This window comes from Priapulus caudatus, unplaced genomic scaffold (assembly GCF_000485595.1).
Source record: "Priapulus caudatus unplaced genomic scaffold, Priapulus_caudatus-5.0.1 Scaffold125, whole genome shotgun sequence".
Classification (NCBI taxonomy): Eukaryota; Metazoa; Priapulida; class Priapulimorpha; order Priapulimorphida; family Priapulidae; genus Priapulus; species Priapulus caudatus.
Window position 1 is genome coordinate 334,348 of NW_014577186.1, and position 27,704 is coordinate 362,051.

At 41.6% G+C, this 27,704-nt stretch overlaps 3 protein-coding genes and 1 long non-coding RNA gene across 4 annotated transcripts in view; 3 read left to right on the top strand and 1 right to left on the bottom strand.

Moving 5' to 3' along the window:
• The window catches only part of LOC106805722, an 11,862-nt gene extending 9,657 nt beyond the window's left edge, over positions 1 to 2,205 (top strand). Inside the window, exons 14-17 of the mRNA XM_014807425.1 lie at positions 470 to 541; positions 825 to 918; positions 1,099 to 1,165; positions 1,502 to 2,205. Coding sequence (XP_014662911.1) covers positions 470 to 541; positions 825 to 918; positions 1,099 to 1,165; positions 1,502 to 1,632 — 364 coding nt within the window. The 3' untranslated portion in view covers positions 1,633 to 2,205. The remainder of the gene's footprint in view (positions 1 to 469; positions 542 to 824; positions 919 to 1,098; positions 1,166 to 1,501) is intronic.
• Positions 2,206 to 3,794: 1,589 nt separating this feature from the next.
• LOC106805718 (adenylate kinase isoenzyme 1-like) lies at positions 3,795 to 16,605 on the top strand. The gene is made up of 5 exons (XM_014807420.1): positions 3,795 to 3,923; positions 7,739 to 7,760; positions 14,830 to 14,898; positions 15,349 to 15,512; positions 16,492 to 16,605. The coding sequence occupies exons 1-5, from the start codon at positions 3,918 to 3,920 to the stop codon at positions 16,603 to 16,605; spliced, it is 375 nt and encodes a 124-aa protein (XP_014662906.1). The 5' UTR covers positions 3,795 to 3,917.
• A 403-nt stretch (positions 16,606 to 17,008) lies between these two features.
• LOC106805724 lies at positions 17,009 to 18,586 on the top strand. The gene is made up of 2 exons (XR_001393461.1): positions 17,009 to 17,163; positions 17,967 to 18,586. It is a non-coding gene; the product is annotated as an uncharacterized LOC106805724 (long non-coding RNA).
• Positions 18,587 to 19,125: 539 nt separating this feature from the next.
• Positions 19,126 to 27,704, bottom strand: part of LOC106805719 (trichohyalin-like) — a 48,773-nt gene continuing 40,194 nt past the window's right edge. The window contains exons 22-33 of the mRNA XM_014807422.1: positions 26,563 to 27,543; positions 25,899 to 26,057; positions 25,360 to 25,506; positions 24,988 to 25,119; positions 24,655 to 24,750; positions 24,183 to 24,272; positions 23,922 to 24,024; positions 23,303 to 23,484; positions 22,586 to 22,681; positions 22,118 to 22,204; positions 21,643 to 21,846; positions 19,126 to 21,325 (exon numbers count right to left, since the gene is read on the bottom strand). Of these exons, the coding sequence (XP_014662908.1) occupies positions 21,104 to 21,325; positions 21,643 to 21,846; positions 22,118 to 22,204; positions 22,586 to 22,681; positions 23,303 to 23,484; positions 23,922 to 24,024; positions 24,183 to 24,272; positions 24,655 to 24,750; positions 24,988 to 25,119; positions 25,360 to 25,506; positions 25,899 to 26,057; positions 26,563 to 27,543 (2,499 nt within the window). The 3' untranslated portion in view covers positions 19,126 to 21,103. The remainder of the gene's footprint in view (positions 21,326 to 21,642; positions 21,847 to 22,117; positions 22,205 to 22,585; positions 22,682 to 23,302; positions 23,485 to 23,921; positions 24,025 to 24,182; positions 24,273 to 24,654; positions 24,751 to 24,987; positions 25,120 to 25,359; positions 25,507 to 25,898; positions 26,058 to 26,562; positions 27,544 to 27,704) is intronic.

The following is a 27,704-nucleotide window of genomic DNA, read 5'->3' on the forward strand; positions in this document are numbered from 1 at the left end:
TATAGTATAGTATAGTATAGTATAGTATAGTATAGTAGAGTAGAGTAGAGTAAAGTAGAATTGTAGAGTAGAGTAGAGTAGAAAGAAAAGTAGCAAATCACATAGGGTAAAAGTAAATGTTTTAACATATTTAGTTTTGTATATTTAGCTTATAAGTTATGTAAAGATTTATAAATAACCACATTATTAACTTGCAAACACTTATTGGTGTATTATTATGTCCAGTAAAGGTAAATTCGTGCAAAATATGTACACCAATGTGCTCAAATGCTTCACTAAAACATCACAATTAATTCTGTCATTGGACTTGGAATTTTGGTCTCGCTCATCGTTTAAAGTATTCTAAAAGATCCGTGCAATGTCGCACACTGGAAATGTAATCATGCATTGGGACATATCATATATAACTAATTTAGGTTCAATTAAGTGCATGGTAATGAAATGTTTGAATTTTTATATTTATATCTAGGTACGGCCGATACCTGGATGAAATGTTAAGAGCTTGCCGACTTGTCGTTGATACTGGGATGCATGCATTAAAGTGAGATTATAGCTTTTATATCAGTACGATTTATATGTGATTTCGCTTAATCGGGCTAACTTTTATATGACGTGTATGAATCTAATAAATTTATACATTTTTCGTGCAATATGTAAGCACGAACTAAATCGGTGTATATTCTTCTGATGGCTATATATTTGTATCAATCTATTCTATATTCGTAAAATAATTGTATAAAGCTTTTTAATGATATATTAATATCGTGACGGGCCGAATCAACTGGTTTCGAGGAAATAGCATTGCAAAAAATTCTCACTTCTAGTTGGACGAGACAAGACGCTATGGATTTTCTATTTGAAAACATGGGAGACGAATCTGAGAATTCAATAGATAGATATATAACTTGGCCGGGTCAGGTACGAACGTGAAAAAAATGCCTATAAACTTATTACAGATGATATAAAAATATGATGATATATAACAATATTTAAAAACTAAAACATTCAATTTTTAGATTATAAATCAACAAAACACCAAACGTGTGACATCTAATATAAATCATAAATGTGTATAAAACAAATTTGTTTCATTTACAGGCATTGGCTTACAAGATAGGTGAACTAAAGATTAACGATGTCAGAAAATACGCCGAAAGCGAATTAGGTAATTTTTTTAAATTACATGAAATTTTCGATATCTTTGCATAGAACGTAAATAAGCGTTGTGTGTGGGTGCGTGCATATATATATATATATATATATATATAGATATATAGATAGAGAGAGAGAGAGAGAGAGAGAGATATATAGATAGAGAGAGAGCTTATATATATATACAGCATGATAAACCAGAGGGTGCTCTCATTTTTATGCAGAGCGTTAGATTGCGTAGGCATTTACACGAAGTAAACTGAAATGCACTAATGTCGTTGTTTGTGTAAATGTCACCAGAGACAAACCGTGCGAAATATCATTAACGCCGTCGCCACTGTCTTTTTAGGTGCGAAATTTAATATCAAAGAGTTCCACGACATCTTTCTAACATTGGGGCCAGGCAATCTTGAACGATTTGAGAGTGCAATCAACGAATATGTCGAGCAGAACAAAGCGCGTAGTATTAGTTTATTGTAACCGTGATGGTGCATAACTATCCAGTACCTCCTCTGACTGAGAATACGATTAGAAATGTATTGTTCGAAAAGTACGTACGCGAGTAAGTAGCATTGTACTTTGTTTTCGTAAAATACAATTAAGCGTTTTCACTCCCACAGCATGTAGAGAAATGACGTCTGAGAGTTCTCATATGTTATGCGTACTAATTACGAATAGAATCGCATGATTTATATATGCAAATTGACTGTCGCGATGGTTACAATGTATGATAACTCCAGAATAGATGGTAAATATTGGAAAAATGGAATATTGCATATGTCATTATCCACTAACCTAGCAGTACCTCGTATAACAGAAAGCGCTAATATAAATAATTATGATACATTAAAATTATAATGTTGTTATGAAACACCGTGACTAGACGTTCTTTATATGTGCGGTCTTAGAGTCTATTTATATATTCGTTATTCTCAAATTATCCAGTCATGTACGCACTACCGCCAGCACCTACACACTTCTATTACCATGCCCGAATGTCCACGCTCGCGCAAACCCGCTCGGGGGTGTCTATATTCAAGCCGGTACGGGAGATTACGGTACGCATATATTTGCTCATATATTGACTAATCGTGCGTCAATAAACTCAATATTCACAGAGAGTATAGCTAAGACATGTGTCTATAGGTATCTAGAATATATTATGCAAATGATCTCCCGTGCCGGCTTGCATATAGACAACCCATACTCTCTGTGAATATTGAGTTTATTGGCGCACGATTAGTCAATATATTAGCAAATATATGCGCGCGAAAGTGAATTACGGATGATTAAATTTCTAAAATTCTAGATACCTATAGACACATGTCTTAGCTATACTCTCTGTAAATATTGAGTTTATTGACGCACGATTAGTCAATATATGAGCAAATATATGCGTACCGTAATCTCCCGTACCGGCTTGAATATATAGACACCCCCGAGCGGGTTTGCGCGAGCGTGGACATTCGGGCATGGTAATAGAAGTGTGTAGGTGCTGGCGGTAGTGCGTGCGCGCGCGTCCGTGCGTGCGTGCACGTGTTCGTATGTGTACGCGCGGAGCTGATAATATGCGCACATAATTCTCATAATTTTATATACAGTAATGTGATCATAATTCGAAAGTGCTAATTACGAACAATACAAATATGTGACAATTGAAATACATTATGTTAAAATCTTGAAATACGCGTACGTATCAGACATAGGCCTACATCACATCTTGTATTATATTTATATTCATTATAACGTGCAGGCAGAATAATTACTGGTGTGAACGGGATATGTGACAGACGACAGTCAGTATGGGCAGCAGATGTTCCGTAAGTCAGCAAAATGTAGAATAAGAATTAAGAATACCAAAATACTAATATAAAAATACTATTTACCATGCGATGGCATATTGCTCTAAAACGCTAAATGAAGGATGTGCTACACTTTAATTAACGGTCAAGTTTAAAAAAAAGGTTATCTATAGCAGCAATTTTAATTAAAAATTGGTAGCCTATTCTATATTTCCCGTGTCTTACAAGCAGGATATATAAGTAATAGAGTTTCGTTTATGTTCGAGTGTATGGGGATGTTCACGATGATTGGCAGCTGAAAGTCCAGCTGAAAGTCATCATCACTTAACCTATCATCATAGACTAAGAATAACAGTTATTCTTAGTCTATGATATTATCTACCACAAAGAGCTATATTATACATAGTATATATTAGTATATATAGTATATATTAGTATATATAGTATACTGGTATATATTATACATAGTATATATTATACATAGTATATATTATACATAGTATAATATAGCTCCTTGATCTATCAAACAGTCACGTCGAATTTCTCGTTGCCTCTACAGCTAACGAAAACCATAGGGCCAGTAGTGCATGCTACCATATACCTAATATAGCGAGAACACCACGCTCAGTGTTACTGGCAAACATTGATCGCGAAAAGGATCGATACAATCAATCATCAATATTGATATAAACCCGTAGCTTCCAATTACCAAATCTCACTGCCGGGTCTCTCCGTCGAGGTCGCAGGCCCGCATTCCTGTTCGCGTTACCCTATTTTATGTACACACAACTGCGTCATGCTCTACGTACATACGTACGTACACAGCAGCGCCCCCGCTACGCCGCTCGCAGTCTCGCACACATTGCCCATTCCCTCTGTTACTGTTTTCGTCAGTCGACGCACAGCATCGGAGCAGCGTAGGTTATATCTTATTAGAGATCCCCGGATTCACTATTCTCAACGATGGCGGTGAGTTTTGATGCAAGTGACAGCTAATCAAATTCGCGACGACAGTTTTAAGATAGCGGCTCGGTCCGATCCGGTTGGATCCACTGCTATTCGTCTGCTAAACAGATAGATCCACCGCATAGACGGTATTGGCAGGTTGCGCGTAACGGTGGGCGGTGTACGTGTTCAGTCTGCACACATTGTTCAGTACTTGTGACGTCGGGTTTGATTAGAGCATACATAACTACATTTTAATTGCAAGCAATACATAATATGGCATGTAATTAGTATTGGCCTATGTTTACATCTCATTGCTGCCGTAGAACACATTGTATGAACTGGACCTCTTGAGAACAGCGATCGTACTGAACTAACTCTCAGTATTGACTTGCTATTAATTATCAGAATTAAATAGTACGCGCGGGACATAAAAGCAAGCTGGCAAACAATGATATAGGTCATCTGCCATATTAACTGAGGCGTTTAATGGCGCTGCGGTGTCCATTGCTAAAGCCTGCGCGAATGAAGGCGGCCATGTCCGGTCACTGCGGAGAAATGATGATTTCAAGGTCGCCGTGTGCGGATCGAGTGGATGGATGGATATACATAGCACACTGCTCGTAGCCTACACGCGGCGGGTAGACGAGACAGAGGTTATAAATACTCGCTTAGCCTTAGTACATAAGGATGGACGCGCCCATATCCTACATCCTTAAGAGCTTGTCTGGCGGCGTTGCGACTCTCACGCGAAATAGAAACACGAACGATGGTTATTACACGCCTCGCGTTTTAAATCGCGTTATTGTTGGCAGACGCGCATGCGGGTGAGATTGGACAACAGCGTAAGCCAACCCGCGCTCAGGAATGAGGGTTAGAGAACAGATTTCTAGTCAACGAACTCAAAAATGTCACGTATCGTTTAGAGAAGAGATTCGTCGTGCAAAAACGTATGCAGCACGAAGTACTCTACATTGATTCTTTATGACGCCAAGAAATATATGCACGTAGTGGTAGTTAGTGAAAAAAAAGATGAGTAGGGAGGCACCTTATAAGCACACATGGCAGTGATAGTGGCATGGTAAATACAAATGGAAGTGACAATTAAGTGCCAGTAAACGCGACAGTGACAAACTAAGTGCAACTGGCAGTGACAAGTGTCAGTGACAGTGACAGTTATTAAGAGCAGCGAAAACAATAAGTACACACGTAATGTGTAATGTGTAATACACTAGCCCGACTTGAACAAAAGCTGAATTTGATCTAGTTTCACGAAACATTAACAAAATAAGATGTATAGTTCTATCATACACGGATTAGATTTAAAATCAAATCGCGTGCCTCTAAGACTGTGTCTCGCGTGACAATAGAATATGGTGCTTCAACTTTAAAAATGTGCCAAATCAGGCTACAACAGATCGTAACCCATTCCCCCACGCAGCCCTCTGCTCCGTTGTTTAAATGTCATGATTATTTTTGGGTACAAACGATTTGCATCGAATTTCGCTCTCCTCATTCGCGCGGCTGCTACATCTTCTAGTCTGCCCTTCATGCCTGCGTACGCTGCATGCTTGTGTCGATGTAGAAATCATTTCCTGGTTTACCTACTGTAGATGTGCGAAGGCTATATAGTTGCATTGCTACCATACAACACGAAATGACTATGTTAGGGTCCGTTGCCTTCAGTTTGCTAGCGAAAACTATGTAATTAAGCCAAGTAATTTCAGTTGCCATTAACCATATCCACAAAAACTAAAGTACGAGCGCGCTTTTATATATATATGTCTACATCATGCAAAACCCTTTGGTTTATCGAAACGCGGTTAACGTAGTTAGTATATAACATAAGTTAGGGTAGCGGTCCTGTTTAGGGTTCATTAGGATTGCCATGGTTAGAGTAACGGTTACAGTGTTGATAAGCTTAAAACAAATATAATGATTGCTATTTTTCTGCCTTGATCTATTTTTAAGTGCGAGATCAATACGCGTATATACGTAACCGTGGGGGTTTGAACAGTGGAAAATGTTAATTGAAGTATGCCGCACTGTTATCATGCTTTAGATATAGCCTATTTCACTTCCGCGCTTCTATAAATACACTGTAGAGCGGGCATCATATATCAAAAGATAAACTATATGAGGTTGATATTTCATCAATAAAACCCTTTTATCGGCATACCCTAACTGTATGAGGTTGGGGGTCGCGAGAAGTGCAAATAACCTGATCTCGTACTATTGCAAGTAGTGTAGGCAGGGGTGGTAGCGGCGGGGCGGGGACCTTTAACAAAACCGCTCAAGCACCCCCTTTCGCGGGAGTTAAACGGGTTTGTTTTTGAACCCCTACGTTGACTATATCGATCTGTAGAGACTTTATTAGCGCATTATTGTGCCCTGCCGAGGACCGTCGTACTTCCCGCCAATGAAGAGTAAACTGCTAGTGCTTGCAGCTTCCAGTGTTCCTACATCCCTTGCCCTGCCAGTGAGCGTGTACACTGTACACGGACCACACGCATAACAACGTCGTCAGCTGGCTTTGTGTGCTCGCGGCGGAATTGTTTGGGGAGAGGGTTCGGAGGTTCTGCACGTATGGCCTGGGAAGGGGTTACGAGGATTCACACAGTGCCTGGGGTTGTGTGTGTGTGTTGGTGAGGGTGGGGTGGGGTGAAGGTTCGAGCTTCTTTACAGTATACCGCATAGTACCGTTTTCGCTTTTCGGTGTTTCATTTTGCAATATCACAAATAACGCGTGTCGCAATAAATAATGGATAATTATCTATTCCCTTTATTCAACATTACCTGCACAAAGCCATATTTACGATTCCCTTTGCCGCACTTGCAAAAATGTTTCCCCGCCTTAAGTGTGGGCCTTTGATCCCAATTATGTGAAGCCTGGTCAAACGTACTACGATGTGATGCATCCACAGTTAAACGATAGTGTGAAGCCGCAGCCCACGTAGACTGTCTGTGCTTATACCAACATTACTGCCGGCAGGGAATGAATGAAGGGGGTGGATTTGCGCAGGAAACCGTAATGATGACAGATGGAGATTCACAGTGGGGTTAACATAGCAAAATGCTTCGCGTTACACTCAATTTCTTAGCGTGTAGATAAAACGAGTTTACCCCTCACCGCGTTGACGCCGGACAGTGATCCAGTTGTACGCCTGACAAATCGATCGGCATATATTTATTCATGCTCGTGACACCAGATCTATGTCGAGAGCAATTAATTTTATGCGTGCAGAGCTAACTAGGTCTACACATTGTACTGACGCATGCGCACCTCATGCACGCGATGTCACTGACTCGATATTCGTAGTCGTCTGCTAACATCACGCGCATACAGCAGCGTAACGATGGTAACGACCAATCACAGCAGGTCGGCAGCGAGTTTATATCGTATATGCGCTACACCCATGTATTTATGCAGCGCCAGCAAATCAAATATTCGTCGCAGTAGGCTTGCTCACGCGTGGTCGGTACACTGCGGCTGAGCACCGTGCGTTTATTATATACGTTATACGTTATATTATATACGTTATATCAGGAGTCTATCAATAGACTCCTGGTTATATGCTTGGGCTGTCTTGAGAGTCGACTGCGTGCATTCGGGTTTTGGCCCCGAGGCTGTCGGGGACCCGATGGGGTTTCCGACGTCGTGTGTCAACCAGGCTTACGCAAACATATAGCAACAACGATACACATTCTGTAGCGAATGTAAGCGACATGTGTATAAATTCATCGTAGGCCTATGCGTTGGAACAGCTTGGTCACAGTTTAGTCTATATTTATGTATGTATAATGTATTTTAATATAATGCTAATTTTGTTGATTTGCAGGCACCACAGCCAGCTCCACAGGGTAAGTATTATCAGGAGATAATGAAGACAAATATTTGTCTTCATTAACTCCTGGTATTATATATCTTCACATCTGCGCTAAAGTCACGTAGCGCACTAAAATTCAAGGCACTGTAAATTTTATTTGCTTTGAAGACAAATATGATTTGAGAGATACATATCTTCAAGAGCATATAAAGAAGACCTTCTTTGTATGCTCTTGATATCTTGATAGATATATGCATTCTGAAAAGTACAGGTAGGTGATTGTGTTATTATATAGCTCTGCTGTTGATTCCTGCTACAGATAATTAATGCACTAGGCTGATATAACCACCAATATTGTTTGCTATATATGTATCGGCAAAAATTAAGGTTTCTAATTTTCAGTGACCAGACTCGGATTTCCGGTGTAGACCAGTAATAGACAATCTTGATTGGTTTCTGCCGAATTAGTATAAACGTACATCTACACATGTAACAATTAAATCTATAACACGAACGAAAATATTACAAATCTAGTTTCCACGATTTAATGATTCAGTTTGGTTACGGGAAATTAGAAATCTTTAGCGATTATTCTTATGACGTAGTCGACTAACCCGAGCATGTGCTTAAGTTAATTGCCTTGCATGTTGCATGCGTAGAAGGGTATCCACTAGCAGCAGGTGGGCCATCGCCAGATGCTGGAAGTAAGACCATATTAAACCCACAAACTACACCAGCCGATATCATCACCAACCGTCGGGCTGGATCAACACACCAAAGTAGCACTGGTGAGACATTACTTGGTGGTTTATGGTTTAAGTAGGCTCCTATTTAGCTGAGCACAGAGAAAGATACTGTGATGTATACTAGTCATTATCAATATGGTTATCTACGAACATTATGTGAGCATACTGTCTCGTTTGTTTATGTGTAATGATGTGGAGATATATATAGTGAGAGAAATTATATATAAAACAATCATTTTGTTAATGGCATTCCGCAGAGCTGCCAGCTATGAAGAAATCTGACTCACAGCCCACTGAACCTTTGCCAGTGGAAGGACTAGTGAACATGCCAACAGTGACTCCCAAACACGCAGCAACAACAGACCCAAATCTCGTCAACATTCCATATTCAGAGATGCTAGACAAGTTAGGAGAAAAGAGAGTTGAGGAACCGATGTTAGCTCCAAAGCAGGAAAAATCAGTAAGCGTTCAGCTCGCCCCAAACAGCAGAAAACCAGACGTTTCATCAGAAAAAGGCAAACCGTTATAATACCACCAAAACATATCTCCTGAACCGCAACCAACAAACGCCAAATCTTGTCAACATTCCATATTCAGAGATGCTAGATAATGGGAAAAAGAGTTGAGGAAGCCGGATGTTGGCTCCAAAGCAGGAAAAATCAGTAGCGTCAGCCCAACAGCAACAAACCAGCACGTTTCATCACAAAGGAAACGTATAATACCACCAAAAAATATCTCGCTGAACACGCAACAACAAACAGACGCCAAATCTTGTCAACATTCCATATCAGAGAGGCTAGACAATTTGGGAAAAAAGAAAGGAGAACGGGATGTGCTCAAAGCAGGAAAAATCAGTAGCGTCAGCCCCAACAGCAACAAAACCAACAAAACCAGACGTTTCATCAGAAAGAAAACCAATAATACGACCAACAATATCTCCTGAACACGCCACAACAACAGACCCAAATCTCGTTACCTTCCATACAGATATTCTAGACAAGTTAGGAGAAAAGAAAGTTGAGGAACCGATGTTAGCTCCAAAGCAGGAAAAATCAGTAGCGTCAGCCCCAACAGCAACAAAACCAACAAAACCAGACTTCATACAAAAGGAACGTATAATAGCCACCAAAAATATCTCCTGAACCACGCAACAACAACAGACCCAAATCTTGTCAACATCCATATTCAGAGATGCTAGACAAGAGAGAAAAAAGTGGGAAACCGATGTTAGCTCCAAAACAGGAAAAATCAGTAGCGTCAGCCCCAACAGCAACAAAACCAGACGTTTCATCAGAAAGGAAACGTATAATACCACCAAAAATATCTCCTGAACACGCAACAACAACAGACCCAAATCTTGTCAACATTCCATATTCAGAGATGCTAGACAAGTTGGGAGAAAAGAAATTCGAGGAACCGATGTTAGCTCCAAAACAGGAAAAATCAGTAGCCGTCAGCCCAACAGCACAAAACCAGACGTTTCATCAGAAAGGAAACCTATAATAGCACCAACAATATATCCCGAACACGCAACAACAACAGACCCAAATCTTGTCAACATTCCATATTCAGAGATGCTAGATAAGTTAGGAGAAAAGAGAGTTGAGGAAACCGATGTTAGCTCAAAACAGGAAAAAATCAGTACGTCAGCCCCCAACAGCAACAAAACCAGACGTTCATCAGAAAGAAAACCAATAATACACCAAAATATCTCCTGAACCCGCAACAACAACAGACCCAAATCTTGTCAACATTCCATATTCAGAGATGCTAGATAAGTTAGGAGAAAAGAGAGTTGAGGAACCGATGTTAGCTTCAAAACAGGAAAAATCAGTAGCGTCAGCCCCAACAGCAACAAAACCAGACGTTTCATCAGGAAACGTATAATACCGACCAAAAATACTCCTGAATCCCGCCACACAACAAACAGACCCAAATCTCGTCAACATTCCATATTCAGAGATACTAAGACAAGTAGAGGAGAAAAGAAGTCGAGGAAACCGATGTTAGCTGCCAAAGCAGGAAAAATCAGTAGCGTCAGCCCCAACAGCAACAAAACCAGACGTTTCATCAGAAAGGAAACCTATAATAGCACCAACAATATATCCCGAACACGCAACACAACAACAGACCAAATCTTGTCAACATTCCATATTCAGAGATGCTAGACAAGTTAGGAGAAAAGAGAGTTGAGGAACCGATGTTAGCTCCAAAGCAGGAAAAATCAGTAGCGTCAGCCCCAACAGCAACAAAACCAGAGCTGTTTCAATCAGAAAGAAAAACGCGTATAATACCACCAAAAATATCTCCTGAACCCGCAACAACAACAGACCCAAATCTTGTCAACATTCCATATTCAGAGATACTAGACAAGTTAGGAGAAAAGAAAGTCGAGGAACCGATGTTAGCTCCAAAGCAGGAAAAATCAGTAGCGTCAGCCCCAACAGCAACAAAACCAGACGTTTCATCAGAAAGGAAACGTATAATAAGCCCAACCAATATCTCCTGAACACGCAACAACACAGACCCAACTCTTCAACATTCCATATTCAGAGATGCTAGACAAGTTGGGAGAAAAGAGAGTTGAGGAACCGATGTTAGCTCCAAAGCAGGAAAAATCAGTAGCATCAGCCCCAACAGCAACAAAACCATCAGAGACTTCCACACATGCGACAACAACAGACCCAAATCTTGTTAACATTATATATTCAGAGAAACTCGATAAGTTAGGAGATAAGAAAGCTAATGAAGCTATGGTAGCTCCAACGCAGGACAAATCGGTGTCCTCTGCTCCATTAGCAACAAAACCAACAGACGTAACATCAGAACGACCGCCAATAATTGTGCCAACAATATCTCCCAAACGCGCAACGACAACGGATCCAAATTTGGTCAACATTCCATATTCGGCAAAACTCGACATGTTAGGAGAAAGCAGCGTCGGAGAACCGCACTTGCATGCTGACGCCAACAAGGCTGCGGTCACTGCGGCAAGCGGCAGTCAGCTGGAGCCAACCGAGCACGTCATAGACTTGAGTGAATCACGGCAGGTGCATTCCACGGCGAACGTCACCGCTCGGAAACCGATCGTTGAGCCGCTCATCATCCCAAAATACATCGCACCTCTCGGCGATGAAGATGAAAGTGACGAAGGACTGCATTCGGACGAGCCGAGCATTGACGACGAGCTCAGTTCTGAAGAATCCGAATCGGAGGAAGATGGCGCCGCCGCTGCTGATGCGGCTCCTCTGGGATGGTGGGCTTGGTTAGTTCGGCTACTGTGGCCATTCTAGATGGATGGCACAGCTTTTTTATCTGTGGGTAAGAAGCTAGTTGGGGGGATTCACGAACTATTGAGAGGTACTAAGAAGCTTCGAGGCAACATCATGTACTACACTGTGTAAAGCATTATGTAATGGTAGAAGCGCTAATGTTTTATTATAGTCTTATTACGACTGGTTTAGTTTATCGTTGGTAATGTTGCCATGATTACGCAAGGAGAATAATAATTATGTAAAGGTTACATTATCAAGTAAATACTTAGTATGTAACGGTAGGAAAATATCTATCATGCAAATGTACATCATTGTAAATCATTGTAAAAAAAATATTCTTTATATAAAAAAGCTTTCCTATTTCTAATCGCATTTATAATTAAAAACGCACATATATTGTGTTGTACACGTTTTAATTATATCAGGTACCGGGTTGTCGTAGTAGCAGTAAGGTAGTGGCAAATATGTAGTTGGTAATTATATTCATATTGAATTTTATTAAGACCTACATCACGAGTCATCGCTGGAATAGAAGAAACTCCGCGAATTTTGAAAACATGTATTACTATTATATTGATTATGTATAAACTGTGTACTATAATGTATATTACATCTTTATAGTTATAAATTATAAAGAACCCCGTTTCTTACGTTTCGATTATCTTTGTTTGCTTTGTTCGCGATAATTACACTTGGTTGGAAATAAAGATTAGGGGCCTACATTCTCTAATTCTCGGTCAACATGCATATTAACATGCATATTAATATGTAACATAACAACATTGTCGTCTGAATTACATATTTACTCTTGCTGCAAAGTCCTGACAGCTATATGATATGAAGAAATTCTGAGGTTCAAAGTAGGTATTTGTGCTAGTTCGAATTAGTTAGAATGGAAATGTTACACGCCTACACATACTACACACGTACCACCTCTTAACGGCTTTTCTTTTATATTCACTCGACTTTTACACACTTCTGCACACACGGTTATAGTATAGTACTTCTGCTCAGCGGTAGGTAGTACATGTTACCACTTGTTCTCTGCATGGGTTTATCTCAATGTTATACCATCCGTATGTACATGTAGTATGTTACACACAAAGACGAGGTCCGTTTGGCATGACTCGCGAATAAACCGGTAGGTAAAATTTGTGTTCTTGTGCCTATACACGCATGCTCAATTCCTCTATTAATGACTTGTGATGGTAACGACAATATAATTAGATAGATAACGACAAACGGTCTGTACCGAAGCATGATACAAATGAGAACAGTGAGTTACGTTTAACCAACGGTCCATAATAGATTTTTTTTTATTATGGACTCTTGGTTTAATGTTACTTGCACTCGAATGTCGCACGTCAATTTCGGTAACACAGATTTACCTATATTTATCTCGCAATTGTTGGGCTTTTCCCACCGGTACTCGGTCATTTCTGTAAACGTACGAAATTTTAAATACGGTCACATGACTTCCTACGTTTTTCGTGAAATTAATCCAATTTCAACATCCAGGCATGAACGCACGGAGATAACGCGAATAAATCGTGAATGCTCGGCAAGGGTTATGATAAAATAAGGTAAATCAAGATCTTCCCGACTCTCGCTGCGGCATACGCTATGCATGCCATGCTCTTCGAGGGCCACCTCAGGGATTTAGGGTCTGATGGTAATTAACCTGTCTATCTCTTCACCGTCTTCAATGCATTTTACGGAAATCCTTTAATGTTTTCGAACTACACCTGACATTGTCTAATTAACGCACAAAAACACCTTTCAATTTTGATGCGCTGTTTGGTTGCAGAATAACCATGCGACAAGCAACTTTTGTGGGTCAGTCGGTCCGTTAATCGATCCCTGTACGTGACACCCTTATGCAGGTTTTTCACAGAAATTACATAAGCTAGGCCGCGTAGCTAACCCATTTCCTCTTGGGGGTGGGGGCAAGATGGGTGGGGGCGGATTGTGTTCTAGATGGGCAGGTCGCCGTGGGCGATTCGCCACATATACACTCCGCTTGGGTGTAAACTGCTTCTTGCCCCAACCCTGCTAGCTACTGCCTGACTAGACAGACGTATTAAATGTTGAAATTTACATAGGCGTAGCTACACACACAGACACAGATATTGACATAGACATGTGCATAGATATATGCATATGAATATAAATAGACGTAGACAGTGGCATAGACATCCGGCTAGAGCTTTGCATGACCCTATTAATTCGCCTCAAATAATCTCTTGATGAGTACTTACGCGGTGAGCTGTGCTCTGATCTGGTATACCTATTCTTATTCTCATCCTTATCTTTACTGTTGGGAAGCCTCCAAGGAATGATAGCAACACGTATTATTGTCAGTTGACCGAGAATAAATACAACGAAATCAGGAAACGAACCAGGAAACGAAACAAAACCACAAAATGAAAAGTTCACGGAATAAACGTAACTGAAATAGGTGTAGAAAATGACAATTTCATCAATTGTCATACAGATGGTCAATAATAATTACGCTCGCCGAAATTCATAGTTGGGTAGAAGGCGGAAAACGTTTACAATTACCACGCTCCCTATTCCTAAACTGGTAGAAGAATAACCGTGATTGCGCACTTTTAAAGAAAAAGCCTGTAAGCTAGGCGGGGATGGCCGTACCAAGCTGCCCACTGTGTGTGTCCACGGGGCGTGACTCCATCAGTCCTGTATGGTTTAAAACTATCCATAGTGGCCATACTTAACCACTGCACCCGCGTGTACATAGAGAGTGAACGTGCATGCATCGCCTCGAATCTGCGAGCTCCTAATGGCAGAATCAGTAACCGGTAAGTAATTTAAATAATTTATTTACGGTTACGCGATATTAGCGGAGCACTATGTAGTTATACAATATGGTGTAGCCTACGCGCACCAAGTGTAACGATTAGCCTTCATCGTATGTATAGGACTACCTCAGTGCATATTATTGCTGCTGTGCAGTGAAAATACTGCGTTAGTCTGTACGGTGAGACGAGGAGGGAGGTGGTTATTTATATAATATATACACACAGCACTGTGTGTATCATCGTCGCCGCATCATTGCTTACAGAGATTGAAAGGAAGAACATCGACGTGTCGCCACTCACGAAAGCGAACGTGTCCGTCATCTTCGTTGTAGGTAAGCTAGCTCATAATAAAATACACGAGCATGAGGGCCAAATACTCTACCTACCCTCTAGGATACCTACGCGACGGGATCCGAGGCGTCATTTGTTATCTGAGCAGCGCGCGCACATGAAATTACCGAGAGGAATTCACAGTATATACAGTGAAATACGTGCGTTGAGCTATTAACCGCGAATGCTTCTTGCAGATTTCGCAGTAGTAAAGTAACAATATAATTAATCGTGAATAGAACGATTTGCACAGTTTGGCAGAATACCAGATAGCGGTTAAAATCGAAATCAAATGAAAGCCCGCGCACGGGGGCCAACCGTCTACAATACCACACTTTGCGTTGTGCGTATCATTGATAGCTTTTCGTTTGCAAAAATTATACACACTAGATAGTAGATAGACATCGTCTATCGTCGATATAGTACATCATTTTCGAGGTTCTGTTTAACAGGAGGGCCCGGCTCCGGTAAGGGCACGCAGTGCGAGCGCATCGTTAACAAGTATGGCTTCACTCATCTATCCTCGGGAGACCTGCTGAGAGCCGAGGTGCAGTCCGGCTCGTCACGTGGCAAACAGCTAACGTCCATCATGGAGCGCGGAGAACTCGTGCCGCTGGTACGTCTGCGCATGTCTCTATTATAAGCCAATGTCTCTATATATTAAGCCAATCACTGCGTTTTCTCACGCGTGTGTGCAATACAGTGTAATATTATTTTATTATTATATATTAATATTGTATTATTATTTTATTATTATATATATATATTATATATATTTTGAAATTCCCTATTACTTTAAAAATTACTTGCATAAATTGAATTTGATGTTATTATCAGAAAGCACAGTGTCCTTTACGGGCTATCGTCCGTAGTTGTATTATTGTACATGGTCTGATATGGTGGCTAGAGTCCCGGATGGTGCTGTAACTGCCTTCTAGTAAGGGGCCTACTACAGTCTTCGCTGCTACTGCTTAAGCTGTGTTGGCTTGGAGGCCATAATACCAGAAAGCTTAAGGTTTTTTGGTTAACAACGCTGTCCTTACTTTTACCGCACAAAACCCGGGGCATATAGCTGGAACTTAAGTTGTACTACAGTGGATCAGATCTCACCCATACCTAGTTCCTCCTTTGTGACGTTCCACCTACGAACGGTATGTAGCCGGCTAAACGACAGGCCACTCCCTGCCTAATGATACCCAGATTACGTAACGTTGGAGGCACTGTATCTATAGGCAAGGTTAAGCGACAGCAGCGACAAAATAACACACTTTACTACGACCTGCAATCGTGATCAATTCTATATTTATAAGGGAATACCCATAGACATAGATACGTTCTATTCTATTTTATACTCACTCCAGCGCGAGTAACTTTATACTTAACCCGGTAGTAAATACTAAGTACTTAGCCCAAAGCTATCATTATACAATGCTTAGTTACTAGCAGCGAAGTTCTGAAATACGATCGCAACTTCCGGACGCGTGCCTGAGTTGTTCGGCGAAAGTCCACTCCAAAATCCATTCAAAATTCGCATACATCGCTGCAAAGCGTCATCTCATGCGTTCGTTAAGTCACGGATTCATTTTTGATGACAGCAGGTCGTACCGTTGACCTGGCTGAAAGGGAGGGCGAATTGTGAGAAGGCCAAGGCTGGCACAAAGGGCTTCCCTATCATCGATAGTTACCTCCAGGGAGGTGTTCAGGAGTGAAATTCGAAAAGGTCAGAGTACGTTGCAAACATAGTGACCAGCCACCCACCGCACAAGCCCATTCGCATGTTTTTACCCATTGGTTTTATCCCCACAGAAGTAAAATCAAATTCAAACGCGTGCGAGCATCATGTGATGTGCGCGTACGTATGCGTGCGTGTGATCTGCGTGGCGTTACGAAATCGTAAGCCCCCGACATCCATTCCTCCAACGGCTTTTCCCCCGATCATTCCGCTATATACTTCACTCATCGAAATAATGACGAAATGCGACGATATCCCCAAAAATAATCCCGTGCCTGTCGCGATCGGCAAGTGCATAACATCGTAAATTAATTAGCGACTATGCATCTGGCGCGCGTTCCCAGATCTGCCCCGTGCACGGTCGTGCTCTAACTACGAGTGACGGAGGCAGATCATGAAGGCAGCGCTGAGGCACGCGGCGAGACGAGCGGACGCGTCGACGAACAACGAGGAGACGATCAATGCAAGCGCCTGAAGACCTCAACACCTCCACCGTGCCCGTGATGACGCAACTACGGACGCAAAGGCACACACCGTGCAGTATCGGTGTTGGACTAGCTGCATCCACCCCCCCCCCATTTTCTCGTACAGCGATTCGCACAAAGTTAAACGCCATAGAACAGATATTTACACCAAAATAGCATCGTAACCCACTGTTCGAACGCTGTTATCGGAAAAACCGTCACAGACTGACACTCCCGAACGTGCGTGAACTCGCTGTCCCATAATTTTATCGTCGCAGCGATTCGCACAAGTATATCGTAATAAGCAGTAACTAATAGTAGTAAGAGTAAGTAATAATAAATAAAGTAAATAAAAAAATAAATATGAATATAAAAAATAAAAATAAAAGTAAATAATAATAAGAGTAAGTAATGCGACAGAGTAGCTACTACTAACTAGACTATCAGTAAACGCTGTCGCCGATCGGTACCGACTTCATTACTCGTCGTTGAAGCTGGCGTTGATGGCACCACTCCGAATATCTCTGTCATCATTAACCATCGACCTAATTAGATTACGACTAACCGCAGCATGGGCTGCCACAGTAGGTAGTGCTGTTAGATTCGTTCATCGAAATCCTCCTGCGTGAAACGCATCAGTAGGCGCCGCAGAATTTCGGATTGTTGTACATAGGTGCCAACGCTACCGCTACATCCGAGCTAATAATAAATAATAAATCATAAAATAATAATAATAATAACATAATTAATAAATCCTATAGGTACATCCGAGCTAATAATAAGAATTCCGCACGAACCTTGTTGAGATTTGTAATAACACGACTGTAGGTTCGTAGCGTGGTGTTATAAACAGGTTGTGTTCATTCTTTATCAGGTGTCGGCAGGCGGAACCATTGAAGAGGTGTTCGCAAAGACCTGCGACGTACTCGGAAAATGCCTATAAATGCACTCATCGCTCGCATCTCTAGCAGTTGGCATTTTTTTACGATGTAGGATACTTCACGCATGGACCACGCCTCGATGACAGAACATTGCTCGGCGATCGCACGAGAGAAAAAACGTTATACCTTAAACATGGAAACATTGTCAAAACCAGATACATTAATCGATACTTGGGAGCATAATCTTAGAATATCGATTCGTAATGCTGGAGCCGTCTCATGTGCGTTTGATACCAAACCTTGCAACGTACACAGACGCGGGGAAAGACAATGCACCTACGCAAAATACATGATCTTACACCCTACCCCCGCGTGCGCGCAACAGTCACACCCCCTGCAACCATTTCACCTGAAGGCAGCTCTATGAAACCGTCCGTCGATCTCTCTTTGCACTTTTCAATCTAGTCACGTTAGTTACAAATGTCATGGTAATCCAACTCACTTATGAATACTCGAGGCTGACGTCACAATCTCGTTGTTTCTTTAAATGGGTCTTTCTGTAACGACTATAGTACAACCTTCATGAAATAAAGTAGAAGTATTATTCTTGCAAGCTGTAGTACTTACCGTATTTGTATTGCTGTCTATAGTAATGGCCGCATATAACTGCGAGAGACAAACGCATAGCTACAACATTAGTGAATAAAACGGGAATGACAATCTTTGAGACCTAATCCGTGCCCTAAGAAACACATTTTTGTTTTACGCACGTTCATTACAAAAATGGCAGGAGTAGAACATGCAAATCGCTACTTCTAGTTATATATGTTGCAGCGTTAAAGAAGTGGTGGTGGGAGAAATTTGAACGAGAGAGCGAGAGTGTAGAGCAGAGCGCGAGGGAGAAGATAAAGAGAGATAGACCGAGGACAGAGAGAGAGAGAGCGCGCGAGAGAGAGCGAAAAAGAGAGCGCGCGCAAGAGAGAGAGAGAGAGAGGGAGAGAGAGAGAGAGAGAGAGAGAGAGAGAGAAAGAGAACACTAAGGAGGAGGTTCACTAGAGCTGTATGAGGCGATGCATCTCACATTGCTCACTCACATGAGGAGCAACGAATAGAATACATACACGAATTAATCTATGTACACACTCGTAACTATTCCGCCTTGAATACAGCCACATTTTATTTATAGTTGAGCGAAACACACTGTATATATTACGTTTTATTCGAATGCATTTAGATTTACATAGTTCCGCGTGCATAACTGCCTCGTCACCCACACCCACGCATAGAATACGCGCGCAATAAATATTGATTCAGACCATGCAATATAACAGTTCCGTCATTAAAGACCAGTTGCAACGACGTGATGTTTTCAGTACAGAGCCAAAAATAGAGAAATCCGTATGAAATCATGATATCAAACCAGGCAAACTTTTAAATATTATAACCTGTTTAGACGGCCCGTCAATTAGATATTATTCTTTACATCTACTGCCTTGCCGCAGCATTTTTACTTGTGTTCGGTGCCACGAGGCTGGCCTATTCCACCATTTATCTTTTTACTCTCTACCCTTTCTCTCAGACGAACAAAAATGCTAGCGGTTACCGCACGTGTTCTAAATCACCACATGTAACATATGGAACGATGTGGCTGCAGAATTAATGAGTAGTTGTACGAATTTACCAATACAATGTATACGACCAAAGATGTAACTAATTAGTCAGTAATGTTGTTAGACATATGCATTCCTGCATTCGTGTAAAATTATAAAATAGCTCTCTGATTAATAAGGGCATAGCCTGGAAAAAAGCACATTTACCAATGAATTATCATTATTGATGATTAATTACCGGATGAGATAGCAAACCGGAAATATCATCATGAATGTGCTTTGGGCATGTCTATTAATTACGCCTCTCCGCTTATCCACAGATAATATGCACATTCTCTTGTTGCGTGACATTTTTGGCAATACTCACTAGTGTGCAACGGAATATAAATGAACAAACTATGAGACATAACCAGAAACGTGACAAGTGTAGGAAAACATTGTACTCAACTATGTTCAACCTCCTTGCAAAGGGTGGAGTCGTACTAATCATGAACCCGTTATCCATGAAACAAAAACCTACACAAGTAGCATGTCGCAAATGACTTTCGACTTTTTTAAGGCGACTACTGGCTGGAAACACAAGGACCTGTCCGTTTACATCACGTGCCGTCTAGAGAGTGCAGGAATCTTAACAGCAATAAAATCCATAGTACCCAATATATATATATTCAGTATGTCAATAAGTGATTGAGAACTGAAAATCAATAACAAACAATTATACATTTTAAAATATTTTTTATGATAATTAATAAATTAGTGGTGCATAACACGTCAAATAAAGCCAAAAAATAGCGACTACCCGCTTGATTAAACGCCGTTGCATTGTAGTAATGACATAATGAATTGGATAGATTAACAAAGTAATGAAGCTCTAAGATTGCAACCAGTAGCAATTGACACAATAGGCACCATAGTTACACCACACTGCATTTAAAAACCAATAATCAACTGTCACCCCCTGGCACGCTTGTGCAAATGCAATCTTCTCTACCTAGCCAGTTAGATACGGTTTCTAGTTCTAACATCTTCATTTGCTTGTAAACAAACTGTAAGTGCTATAACGTTATTTCTATTAAGATCACATACTTGAGCATCGTTGTTACAGATACTAACAGAGACATTACTTGTGCGCCAGGCAGGTCTCAATTTCATTCAGATTTGAGATGCATTCATACAATAAAAACCACCAGCCTATATGCTATATATATAGCCGATTTCTTTCAATGCAATAACCTGCCTGAAATACCATTTATAGGTTAGCATTGAAAAATAATCTAACCCAAGAAACTGAAGTATAACTATATCAGCTACTTCACCATAAAAAAATAAACATCATAACGCCTGTCGAACGCGGTATCGGAAAAAAACGTGACAGGCCGGACACCCCCCGAAATTTCAATTTTCCCACAAGGAACACATTCGCTATGCAACACCTAAGCCCAAAACTCAGAATGCTTGAAGAACCTGTTGAACAGCAAATCTCACCTCCCGTCACCATGTGCAAAACAGTACAGCTACTGCTAAGATGGCGTCAAGCGCGGCTTCAATCGGGGATGCTGCTGATTATGACGCTGCTGCGGTGACTGCGTCGGTCGCCGAGGCGTGGTCGCAACTGGCGACATGCCGATCTCTGGCTTTGGTCCAAACCAGGACGTCTTCCACTCCAGTGTCTCCCTAACACATTTCTCTTCATCCAAGGAGAGGTGCAGCACAGTGGAGACAGCCTTCATCAGCTGCAACGCCTGTAGGTGGGAATCGAAACGAGTCGTAATGTACACACGTAATGCAGTCAATATTTCACTTTGCACACTGCAGCATCTCTCATGGTTAATTATTCCCTGTTCCATTTACTGGTCCAACTCTGCCATAACACACAGTGCATACAGACGCACGGCACATGAAATTCCATTGTAGACAGCTTCAAACAAAACACATGCACGCACATGCACGCGCGCGCAAGCACGCATACACGTCCACATTCACTATCCAAGCACACTGAATGTTTAGATGACAGTATGCCTGGACCTGCCCTGCCCGCATAACTTGGATGCAATCTCACCTCATTCTCTCTGCTTAAGATGAACCTCATCACAACGTGTTTCAAATACTGGAAGTTGATGTCATCCTCAGAGAGTGCAGTGGGCGAAGAGTCCGAAGCAGCGGACATCTTACGCTGGGCCGATGGCGAGGGTGTAGCATTGCCTGGTCTGAGAGAGTTGCCCGACACAGCCTGTAGGGGGCCAACCTCCTGCATGTCGTTCAGCTGATCATGACAAGTGACAGTTTTATTTTTACGACGACGTATTCTCAGTCAAGCCATATACTCGCTAATCTTTTTACTCCCCAATTTTTACGGAAAATTCAACTATTGGACTCAATAATATTACAAACAAACAAATAAATATAATAAATACTCTTGAACTCAGTAAATACACGAGAATCGCAAATTACATGTTGCCACCTAAACGATATACATCCAAATATAATCAGAACAACAGTCTTTAGTACCACAATATAATTAGGTTTAAAAGTACCTCATCCCTTGGTAAGGATTGAACTTTCAGTTCTTTCTGGAGAGTCTTTTTCAGATCGTTCAATCTCTGCTGTTGCATCTTGATCGTCTATGAAACATCAAAAGACCACATACGTTCTGCGCATTTAAACATTTTAACATTAAAAATGTTTTTTCTAGAGATTTCATGAAAACTCTCGATTATGTTTCTCAGCTTTTTTGACGGACGAGCAACTAAGCTTGTGGATGAAAAGCAAATCACTGAGCACCCACTTGCTACACTAATCACTCAGCAATCTTTAACATACCCCCACCCCAAGTGAAAAGACTCCTTACTTTCACCTTTTCTCTATTTCTTAATAGCTGCTTGGGCTTCGAACCAACGATGACGTTCCAGCGTAAACACTCTCACTCGTCGCCCCACGTTTCATACACTTAGGTGTGTGGCGGCGGCATCACAGCGAAGCTCACAGACAGAGGAACAACGTACCTTGTTCTTATCCGTCAGCTGCTCCTCCAGTGCGAGGATGGACTTGCGCAGATCCTGTACGAGCACTTCTGCCTCGCTGTCGTCCCGTTCATTCGCCTGTGCGCAACCCGGCACATTCACCAGAGAGAATCAAAAAAGAGTAATCATGATATATATCTCCGTATTATATCTGCATTCACACGAATTCGTTTATTTTAGGAATTATATCTGCTTTGCCACATTTCTAATACCTGTGCGATGATATAACTACATTCAACCATCCACCACTTCCCACTCACTAATCCATATTAAGCTGGGTTTACACTACCGACTTTATGTTGTCAAATTGGCGAGTTGGACCGATTTTGCAATTCGGCAACACCAGGTTGGCGAAAATAGTACATGTTCTAATCTCCCAACGAGTTGCTATTGACCAGTTGCTCGTGCGACGTTTGTGTTTACACTGCCGATTGTCGGTTGGATAGTTGCGAAATTGGTCCAATTCGCCAATTTGACAACATAAAGTCGGTAGTGTAAACCCAGCTTTATATGAGAACGGTGCGGAAGTGGATGCTTATCCTGGACTGTTTAGTCATTATCACCACTTGAGTGATTGGCTCCAGCGCTTGATATATATATATATATATATATATCACATATTGATAGACGGTGACAGACAAACGCCGACAATACTGGCCGTATAAAACACTGCCTGCGACTCGACATCAATTCACCTACCTCGCCACTTTGCACTGCCAGCTGGTGGATCAGACCCTGTAACTGAGTCTCCAGTGTCGCCACCTGCTGGCAGCGTTCGCGCAGCTGGCTCTGAAGCTCATCACGCTCCGCATTGCCGCTGCGCTCTGTCGCTTTCACCGACTGCGACAGTTCCGCGTTGCGTACTAACAGCTTGTCCTTCTCTGTGTCAAAGTAGTTTTAGAGATCATTCAGTTCAGTTATCAGTAAAAAATTTAATGCATAATGACATGTTATCTGGTCCCTTTGCCCATATTACTTCAGCTCAATGATTCTCAGTTCTTAAACTTAAATTCGAATACTATTAAGCTTATTCAGCTGTACTTTCTCACGTCATGCTAACGTAAAAGAAAGTTGGGATAACATGCTTGTCATGACTCATGGCAATACTTGGTTAGCCACTTGAATAAATCAGTGAAATGACGACTGATATTGATGCAGTGACAGACTGCAAGATTCTCAAACATCTAAAACTAACACTATTGATGATCTAAGAGTCATGTAAACTATAGGCATGATTTTATCTATATCTAGGTTATATCTAGGTTATATCTAACAATAGCCACACTAATGCTAAGTGTGACTAGAAATCCACTCATACCAGCATTGGTTCGCTTCAGGTCGTCCTTGATACTGTGCTGCTTCTTCTGCAAATTTTCTAGCTCTACTAATGTTTTCTTTGCCTCTGACTCTGACTGAACCAACTGTAAAAATAACCACAAATCCACTAAATATGTCAGTTATCACAGGTTGGAAACAATTGGCAAATGCATAGCAGACTATTTATCATCTTACTAGACCAAACTCACACCAAGTAAATCACCGAGAATGAAGAGTTTGAAGAATTTCATTAGTTACTAACCTTCTCCCAAACTTCTTTTCCTTCTACTTTATTACTTCCCAGCAATGAATTCAATTGTAAGCACTCGTTCTGCTTAAGATTCAACTCAATCTGCAATGAATAGACATACAGGTGAGGTAAATATGATGAAACGTAAAATGAGATAGGGTTACGGAGAAAAGAGAGACAGAAAGAGAGCGAGCGAGAGGGGGGGGGGTGAAGGTCAGTCAAGAAAGATTGTTTGTTTCAGGCACAAGAACCAATTTATTAATTTCGATTAATTTTGCACCCTGCACATTATATTTTTCTCACTGGACTTATAACACAGAATAACACGTTTAAAAACACCCACATCTCGAAATTCCACAGAACAGGAAAAAGGCCCTTATGCCTGTAGCTTGCCAGACTGCAGCTGTGATGATTTCCATCACATGAGGTGATCACATAAGAAATCAAAAAGTCACTGTGCAGCACGTCACCACACAGGCCTTACTTTGAGAGTTTCCATCGACTCTTCAACATCCTCTTGCTGCTGTCTGCATTCCACAAATGCCTCTTCTTGCTCCTTACTCCTAGCTTCCATTCCTGCCTGCAAAATGGCATGAAAGTAACCACATTAGACCACAGGCTAAAAGCGTTTTATGTCTGTGATGGGTTAATGTCCACAAGAAAGTCATGGAAGTATAACAAAACAAAGAAATACTAAAGATTCTTCTGTACTTTCTACTGTAAAAGTACATAAAAGATTCACAGTTGGCTCATTAGAAATAACTCCCAGTAATGATGAGTCAGTAGCAATAGCTCATTATATACGGTATATTAATACCAGTAGGGCAGCCGATTCCGTGCTGTGCTGCTGTTTGATAGATTCCAGCTGCTGCTTAAGTGCCTCCACCTGGTGTTCCAGTGTCTGTTGAACTTGCACCTTCTCCTCATTAAGCTGACTAACAGCGGTCTCCTGTAACGATGGCTGTACACATGCAGTCATTGTTCTCAAACATACATGACAAAGCTTAAAACAAATAGTGTATATCAACATGTACTGACATATCCGACAGATGCAAAGACAATTATCCGATGAGCAGGCACAGCACAAAGCACAGATTGATGGGGTGCAGCATAGGCTGGCAATCCGTTCCTCACATAAATCGATGCGTAAATTACACTTAAAATAAACACAACTAAGTCGTCAACTCACTGCAGTATTCATTGCTATCGCCTGCTCTTGTAGTTTGGCTTCCAGAGCTTCCTGGTGACGAGTGTCCTCTGCTAGCTGCTGTTTCAGCTTCTCATTGGCTTCACTGCTTACTTTGTAGTCGTTGCGAAGCTGATCAAATTCGGACTCCTAGCAAATGACAAAAAGCAGTGGTGAGTGGCAGCAGGTCACTCACGTCGACTGGGAACGAAGACGTAAGTCATTGTAACATATAATTTCTTAAATGCAATCACATGGATACGAGATTGAGAACCGTGCATTACCGGTTCACTGCGGTTCTAAGTACGAGCATTTAATTCTATACATCGAAACCTTGTACGTTGTAGAAGGTACACTCGTGTCACTGTAATGAATGTCTTATACGTGCTTACCCATTATAATACTACCACAGATGTTCTTCAGAATAGTACTTCTCACTCCCCCTTCCCCAGCACACCCTCCCATTCTTTTTCTCTCAGTACCTGTAATTGTGCGTTATTCATTACCTACCACACCCCTATATCCACCTAATAACAACCTACGATTCGTTTCACTTGTTGCGACCGCTCCTGCACTGTCTTCCACAGTTCCTGTGACTTGTTTCTGCTCTCTTCCAGCTGTTTCTGTAGTTTCTCTACCTTCTGCTGCACTCTCCGCTCAACTTCCTTTGTGTTCTCCTCTTCCTGCTGTGAACTGCACACCTGTTAGGACAGTAGAAGTGATTTGTACAATTTCGACACTGAAGTCAGCATGAGAATAAGCTGAAATAGCTACATACACTATAATTCCACACAATTATCTGTTGCAGTAAAATTGGATGACCAAATAGCATGGTTAGATTACAGCAAAGTTGAAAAATATGGCTAATAAAATTTTAGCAAGTCTCCCACAACATTCTATGATGGATCTATTGACACACATGAAACGTTTTATGAGTATTAGCAAAATATAGGCCTTCACAGTATCCTTATCCCAGACTTTCACTTGACAAACATCCCCATCTACCTATCGAATGGCTTCCACAAACCCTATTATGTAATATGAGATAACCCAATACTTATATTATGGGTGTTATTATTATTATTATGGATGTTTTGTATATCTATTTTACCACCATTTTAATCAAAGCAAGTGTTGAATTACAGCACCTTTGCCTGGTTTCTACCCCCTAACCCAGCTACTACACATGCAGGGACAGGCTCATACCAGTTGGTCCATTTCCTTCGCTTTTTCCTGGAGCTGTTCATGCATACTACTAATGTTCTGCTGTTGTTCGGTGACCCGCACCTGCAACTCTTGCAGCTTCTGCTTGTGCTCCCCTTGCAGATGTTCTACCTGCTGTGCATGCTCCCCACGTATCAGTTCAACACTCGTCTGGTGTTCTCTCTGTATCTGATCCATCTGCTGCTGCAACTCTCCGTCAGCTTTCGACGAGTCGTCGTCACGAGCTCTCTTTTGTTTCTGGATCTGTTGTTCGTGTTCGCTCTGCAGCTGCTGGATCCGCTTCTCAGTCTCGGCACGCACCTGCTCAACTTGCTGCTTCTGCTTCTCTTGCAGTTTAGGAATCTGCTGCTGGTGTTCCTTCTGCTGTTTCATAAGCTGCTTGCACTCCCGCGTCAGCTGTTTAATCTGTTGGTCATGCTCATTCTTCAGCTGCTTCATCTGCTGGCCACTCTTCTCTGTTAGTTGTCGGATCGCCTGCTTATGCGCTTCATTCACCTGTTCGTTAACCTGGTCGTGCTCTTCCTTTACCTGTTCAAGCACCTGCTCATGCACTTGCCCCACCTGTTTAATCGCATGGTCGTGCTCCTCCTTCAACTGTTCCATCACCTGCTCATGCACTTGCCTCACCTGTTTAATCGCATAATCGTGCTCCTCCTTCAACTGTTCTATCACCTGATCATGCACTTCCTTCACCTGTTTAATCGCGTGGTCATGCTCCTGCTTCCGCTGCTCACCCTCCTGGTCGTGCTGTTCCTTTACCTGTGTAATCTCATGAGAATGCTCCTCATTAAGCTGTTTACTCTGCTGGTTAATGGCATCCTTCAGCTGTTTCACTTCGTGTTCGTGCTCCCCACGCAGCTGTTGCACCTGCTGTTCGCGCGCGTCATGTAGACATTGCATCTGATCGTCGTACGTCTGCTTCAGATGTCCAGCATCTTGCTCCCGTCCTTGTTGCATTAATTCCTGTGTTGCACGTTAACACGGTGTAAATTAATTGCCATGCTCGAATTAAACGACCATGATCAAGGGTCCAATGTACATTGCCTTGAAAAACATGTAATGATTTACCAGGCACGACAGCTAGAGCAGGTATCAAGATTTACTCATTCATACCATGTTTAAGA